At 48.5% G+C, this 7283-nt stretch overlaps 1 protein-coding gene across 1 annotated transcript; it reads left to right on the top strand.

The window, feature by feature from the left end:
* Nucleotides 1-674: 674 nt before the first annotated feature.
* LOC138473421 (nucleolar and coiled-body phosphoprotein 1-like) lies at nucleotides 675-3065 on the top strand. The gene has a single exon (XM_069612084.1). The coding sequence runs from the start codon at nucleotides 675-677 to the stop codon at nucleotides 3063-3065; it is 2391 nt and encodes a 796-aa protein (XP_069468185.1).
* Nucleotides 3066-7283: the final 4218 nt, after the last annotated feature.

The raw sequence follows: 7283 nt of genomic DNA, 5'->3' as shown, positions 1-7283 counted from the left end.
CGATGACCTCCGGAGGGAGGATCGAGGACCGTGAGCGGGGGGAAAGGAGGTCCGCATCAGTGGAAAGCACGGATCAGACGCCGCGAGCCAGCCTGGAGGGAGAACGAACTCCAGCTCCCTCGGCAACGGCCTTCCCGGAAATGGCCCAGAGAGAGGCTGCGCATCCGCGGGCCTTTCTGGGGGAGGAGCCAGGCTCCATCGCTCCTCCCCCGGCAGGACGCGACAAACAGTGGGAAGGGCTCGATGGCCACAAGGCCACGCCCCCCACTGTGGAGGACTCGCAGCCACCTCGCCCGCTACGAAATGGTCTAACAGACCTCTCAGTAGAGCACAGAGGTCCTGAAAGTAACGCAGAATCAACCAAGGTAAACCAAGACACCAACGCGTCACTACAAACCGAAGCTCAAGTGCATTCCAGCAAGCCATCAAAAGTCTTTCCCCGTCACTCAGTAAACGAGCACAGAGCCTCGGGGACTACAGGAAAGGAAGACCAGGTCTCAGGCCTGGAAAAGTCTACACCACCCCTGCCTACGCCCCTGGCAGGGTCGATAAACAAAAAAAAATGCACCAGGAAAGAGGCGGAGTCCCCCGACACAGGAAACTCAAGACCCACCTGAAAGAAAGCTCCCCCAAAACTTACAAATAAAACACATAAAAGCACAATCAGGCTACAGATGTCAAAAAACCAAAAAAGTGGTCAAGCATCAAAAAAATCCGGGGGCTCGAAATCAATAAAACCATTGGTCGCCACCCTCGTAACCGACTTCTTCCATGCTTTCGCGCCAGAGCCTCACTCCAGGGAAGCTGACCTTACCGATGAGGAAATACTGGAGGCAATAAAAACGTGCCAACCCCCTGAAAAAGAGAGGAAAATAACCCCACCGACAAATCCGTGTGTTCAACACCAAAACTCTGCAAACGACATACAATCTGCTTCTCCTTCGAAACAGGCCCCACAGGAGAAATCAGCAAAGCAAATTGGCCCGACTCCACACGGAGTACCGGGGCCCCAACATACATCTAATAGGGAAATTACGCCGAAACAAACAGCAGAAACCAATCGAGCTATCGTATCCACAGAAAAGCTCGTCGGCGTGATGCAAACAGCCCCATCCAGGGTAAACTCGGCTCTGGTCAACCTTAAAGCCCCACAAACTGTTAGTAAAGGCTCCCCACATCCAACCCAACCGAATTCAAATGCTTTCCCTGAAACTCCAGAGCAGACAGGGTCACAGTCATCTCAAGATCAAGCCACCGAAACACAGAGGCCAACCCCCCCGCAAACTGAACAAAAGCCTGAAACTCCTTCAAACAATGCAGTCGTGCCCAGATTAAATAAGGAACGGCCGATTGGCACCCGGCAGGACGGCGCTTCAACCGCTCTTCCACTAAAATCATACCTTCCAGGGCGACTTAGTGGTGGCCTACCTGATCTACCCCCTTCGCCTGTAGTAAGATGGATCTTAAACGAGTCCAACTCATTTTCGCCAGCTCATAAACAGCGCCTTCCACCCCAGGGCTCGCCAATGGAGCCTGCAGTGCAACACAAGAGAGTCCTTCTCTCAATAATGTCAGCTGTCACCATCGCAATGAACCCGTTTACCAAACTATATGAAGGCATCAACGAAAATCTGAAAGAGAACACAGCGATGCAAGCTACAATGCTCTCGAAACTAACCTTTCTGGAAGGATACATCACAGCCTTAGACGACAAATTCAAAACCCTAAAGTTGGTCATGGAACAAGGCCACAAAGACACGGCAAACCTCCTTACCTCATCCTGCTTGGGGGATAAACAGGGAGGCCAAATCTCCTCAGCACAACCTTCACTTCCACCCTCTAGCACAGTCCCCCACAAGCTATTGGACCTTGGCTCACCAATTCCTGAACCACAAGAGGTGATTGTTATCACAGATGAAACAGCCAACGCTTCGCTCCCCTCGAAACCGGCAGTGAGGGTGGTAGACCCCTCGTATCCCCTGTTTACAGGCACGAGACCGGAAAAACCACCCCGTGGGGGGAAATCCGAATCCCAGAATCCAAACTCAGCAAAGCAATCAAGTTTACGGTCATCTAAAAAGAAAGAGAAAGAAAGAAATCTGGCCCGGAGTCCGGCCGCAAACCAATCAACATTAAAAGCCTCCCCCAGAACATCAGAGAACTTTCTAGTAGACGAGGTCCTGATGAACATCTCTCAACACTTCGAGGACACTCAAGATCCACCACCTGACAAAAATGGGAAAATGCCCCAACCACCAAATCCGCAGACTCCTTCACCTAAAGGGGATCAAAATGCAAAAAAAGAAAACCCCAAGGAATCGTCAGAAGAGGACTCAACATACAATTTTATCACCTTGGAAGAGCGTAGGAAAATCCTCCAACGTCGGAAACCCGCTACCTCCCGTAGCCCTATGAGCTCCCGAGCAGTGTCATTCACATACCCACCAGCACGCGAGGGGCCAACTTGTAAAAAGTCAGCCTCTGGCGTCCAATACAGCCCACAGCAGACGCGACGAACTCAGGACTTCCACCTAAAGTCCAAAGAAGATACATATTCGGAGCCAAGGAAAACTGACAAAAGGGGGCAACACCCGCGACCCCACTTCATTTCAAGGACTGAACAACACCGGAAAAGACACGGCTCCGTGAGGGAGTCCCCGATCAAGCTTGAACAACACGCTGAAAACGACGACGACATCATACTGAATAGAAGAGGGATCCTCATGCTATTCAGCCTGATCCCAACCCTCCGGAAGATCAAGTCCTCCGATCTAAAAATCATCGACCCATACCACTCTAACGAAAGAGCGAAAGCCTATATTTACCCAGTTTCAAAGCACACTAAGACGAAAATTGCGGACGCAACAAACGACCTGGCTGCGCTAGGTTACATTGTGCAAAGAGATCCTCAAAATTCGCAACGTCGGGAGAAGGCCCAACCGGAAAGAAAACCGGTCCGAAAGGACAAAATCCCTGAAAAAGAGAAGAAAGCGGAGCTACGAAGACTTCCAGAACTTATTCGAACAGTGGTAAACTCATCCTCAAAGTCACATGAGAGCCACTGAGAAAACAAACACGTCACCCCCAGGCGCGAAAAGCCGCAAAAGTCCATAGAAGTGACGACCTTGAAGCCTAAACAGCCAAAAGCAGACCTACTCAACTTGACTAAGACCGTGTCTATGGCGCAAAATAACAGGACGAACATCGTAGCCCCAACAGAGAGCGCATCTACACCCTCAAAACCAGCCGCGAAACTACAGGGGCTGTGGGCCTGGCTCCCAAAGGCCTTATCCCACGCGACAAAATAGCAATCCGCAGGTCGGCCTGCCGAACCCACGGGAAAACGGAATGTCGACCACCTCATATCTTCACTACACCTTTGCTCATGGAACACGAGAGGACACTTACATTTTACCACAACGGGTGACGCAAACCTAGCCTCATTCGACATCATTTGTCTCCAAGAGACCTGGCTCAGACAAAATCCAGCTATGGATGGATATGATACAATCCTGGCCCCAGCCAATAAAGGAGCCCTAGGTTGGCCGACATCAGGTCTCCTTTTGGCCTGCCGACAGGGAATCGGGCTGACACTTAAGTCTACCCTTCAAGCGAATCTCTCAATATTAGCAGTACTACTCGAATGGGCCGAAAAACCCTCCTCCAGTCCATCACAAATAGCGTTGATTAATACCTACTGGAACCCAGCCGCCATAAATCACCAGTCCTACCTTTCAATGATGGAAAACCTGGTCGACGAAATTCAAGCAACACGACAGGTCTCTTCAATCATCATCTGTGGGGACTTGAATGCCAAATGCTCCAAGGAAGCGCGAACACTGGACGCATCCTCGCAAACCACAACAGCAGTGAAAAGAGGTTACCTATGGTCTTCCTTGATGTCCTCCAGAAAATTCGAAAACCTGAACTTCGTCTTCCCAAATGAAAATCGTCTGCCGACCTGGGAACAAGGCTCACTAAATGCGACCATAGATTACATCTATGTATCCAGACCCCTCCTGAGCAAAGTACAAACCTTTGAAGTCCGACAGACCACAGCCAGCGATCACAATCAGCTGACGATGTCTCTGGTAAACCACCACAAGGCGCCTGAACCCTACACCATGGAAGTAGAATCAAATGCCCGTGGAAACCACCTAAACCTGACAACTCGAGCGGTTAAATCTTTGTTGGCAAATTATACCGGGGAAGAAAGATCTAATGGCGCAAAGAGTCTCGATTATGTACCTCTGCTGTTAAAACACCGAGTGAACTTAAAACAGAAAGCCCCGGCCTCCGCTTCTCCAAAGCATGCTTATGATCCCACCCTGGTGACAAAACGAAGGGAGCTCCGAAAACCCAAAAGACAACTAGGTAACGATCCGTCAAATAAAGAAAAACTAAAATCGGCAATCGTAACCTATAAATCATGGGTGAAAGAACACTGTCACCGATTATACCAACAAGACGCCGAAATTATGCTAAAAGCCATCAGTGGCAACAAAGCCAAAGAATTTTGGTCTTTGCTGAAATCTGCGGTGCCTTCAATAAACAATTCTACAACAACGGCATGCCGGAGCACAAATGGATCACACACTTCTCTACGGTCTTCCAAGCCCCCGCTCAAACCACCTGCCGGGATATCACAGACCAGACATCAGCCTGGATCCAACTGGACGACCAACAAGAAATCACCAACCATATCAAAAAACTGAAAATCTCCAGAGCAGCGGGCCCGGACGGGATCTCAAACATCGACCTGAAAAACAACTGTCAGGAATGGGCAGCACTGTTAGCTTCCATCTTTCAGAAATGCTCTGAGCAGAAATCCCTGCCGCCGTCCTGGTCAAAAGCAATCATCGTTCCCATCTACAAAAAGGGGGACATCACTGATCCCCGAAATTACCGTCCAATTGCCCTGTTGGACTGCATCGGCAAAGTCTTTGGAAGTTTACTTCTGAACCGCTTTCAATCTTGGGCTGAATCTGCCCCATGCAATGATAAATACCAATCGGGCTTCAAGAAAAACACGGGCACGGCGGCGAACATCTTAGCGATCAGCACTCTAAAAAGCAAAGCCTGGGAAAAAAAATCTCGAATCTTCATCGCCTTCATCGACCTCTCACAGGCGTTTGACCTTGTCGACAGACAGCGCTTATGGGAAAAACTGGAGAGGTGGAGTTGTCCACAAGAAATACTACAACCAATCAAAGCTCTCCACACGGACACTTCCCTCAGGGTTCGACTTTCCCAAAGAGGCACCCTATCAGACGAAATTCAGATTGGGCGAGGGGTAAAACAGGGATGCCCGCTAGCTCCTGCATTGGTTCTTGCATACATCGGCGATTACGGGGACTCAGTAGATCTGGAGCATACTTTTCCACCGGCTCTCGCATCCTCGAAAATAAGCCATCTGTTGTATGCTGATGACCTAATACTCCTGGATCAGACCCAGATCGGCCTCCAGAGACAGCTATCCAACCTCTTGAGCTACACTACTGAAAACAACTTAAAAATAAACCAAGAAAAAACAAAAATAATGATACTGGAAGGAGGACAGAAGAAAAACAAAACCTCTGAAAAATTCAAATGGTTCCTTGAGGGAAAAGAGATCGAGAGGGTCTCCGACTATAAATATCTAGGCGTCCAGATCGACCCTTCAAAAAACAAATTATCCATGCAGAGCGCCCTGGAAACAAAGCTAAAGAAATTAGCCTCCCAAGCAAAGGCGTTTGATTCAAAATGTGGTAAATTTTCATGCATCCCAGCAATAGACTTTTACAAGAAAAAAGTTGTCCCTTCAATCACCTACAGAGCTGAGGCTATGCCAACAATCCCAGAAAGAACTTGGCAAAAACTGGAGAGCAAGTTCTGGAAAACAGTCCTGGGTCTCCCAAAGTCCACATCCATTGCTGCAATCCGCCGGGAGCTAAGCTTATTGTCACTAACAGTAACAGTCAACCTAAACTCACTCAGGTTATTCAGGAAATGCATCACGGCCGACAGTGAGCAAATCTTCGGCCTGTTGAACAAAGAACTACAAAGCGGCAAAGTCAAAATGCTAACAACCTGGAAAGGCAAAAATACGTCCCTTTTGGATTCAGTGATGTGCTCGGAAGCTGACCTCATCACAAATCCTCTGAGAGTTTACAAGAAAGTGAAAGAATTAGACTGGATCCAGACTCAAGAACTAGCCACCAAAAATAAACTTCTTCTTCATCTCCCACCCTCGCTCTCTAAACTAAACGAGCCGATGCAATATCTCCGAAAATTCCCAAACAGGGGGGCACGAAACTACATGCTAAGAATCAGGTTGAATCTGCTCGAAACCAACGAGATTCTAAACATCAGAGGCCTATCTGACTCCAACATGTGTCGTCTGTGCAACGCCAAAACAGAATCCATCAGGCACCTACTGCTCTCATGCCCAGAAACCCTAGATCTGAGATCGGCCTACATAAAGCACTTCAGCTCAGAGGAGTATGGGTGGGACGAAGACACCTGCTGGAACAGACTGATAGGAGGGGATCGGACCTCCTGGCTCCTTGCAACAATCAAAATACTGCAACATACTCTGCAGAGGATAGAGGGTTGACGGTCCCACCCTTGTGCAGCTACTGGACTTTTGTTTTTGTTTTCTCTGCGCAACTATCTTCTCGTCCTTTTGTAAAGTTCTAAATGAACATACACAAATAAAAAAAATAAAAAAAAATAAAAAAGGGTTTTGTGGTTTCTTGTCTGCTTTGTTAGCCTCTGCAGCTAGGCCCCATGTGGGCCTGTTGGAATGAAACTCTGATTTGTATGTGATTGCTGCCACCAGCTGCAGGGCTAAACAAAAGCACAGGGGCCATCCATGGAGCCTTTGTTAGTTAATTAGGTTGGCCATGGCAGGGGGATGGTTTGGCCCTCCCCCTTCTGAAGATGCACGGGGTACGCCACCTGTCAGATCCCAACTAAACATGACAGGGGGAATTGCACCTGTTGGCTGTGTTCACTCAGAGTACACAGCTCTATGCGTACGCCATGCGGTGAGAATAGGACAATGTGTGCAGATTAACCCCACACATTTTCCAGAGGTTGATCTACCATCATTCAATTTCATTTAAAATTTCAAAAAAGCACAGGGGAGCACACACCCACTGTGCAGATGATCGAATTCCTCATAGTGGTTCCTTTTATCATCTTCATACATCATGTCCGCCGTCCGTCCAAGCGCCACACAGCATAACGTGATAGCATCCACACTTAACCATATATTAACTTTTAAACAAAGACCAACATGT

The sequence above is a fragment of the Ambystoma mexicanum genome, chromosome 8, assembly GCF_040938575.1.
Source record: "Ambystoma mexicanum isolate Mex_15411 chromosome 8, UKY_AmexF1_1, whole genome shotgun sequence".
In the NCBI taxonomy this organism is placed as follows: Eukaryota; Metazoa; Chordata; class Amphibia; order Caudata; family Ambystomatidae; genus Ambystoma; species Ambystoma mexicanum.
The sequence above is the reverse complement of the archived record's forward strand: the minus strand, read 5'-3'. Positions and strand labels throughout refer to the sequence as shown.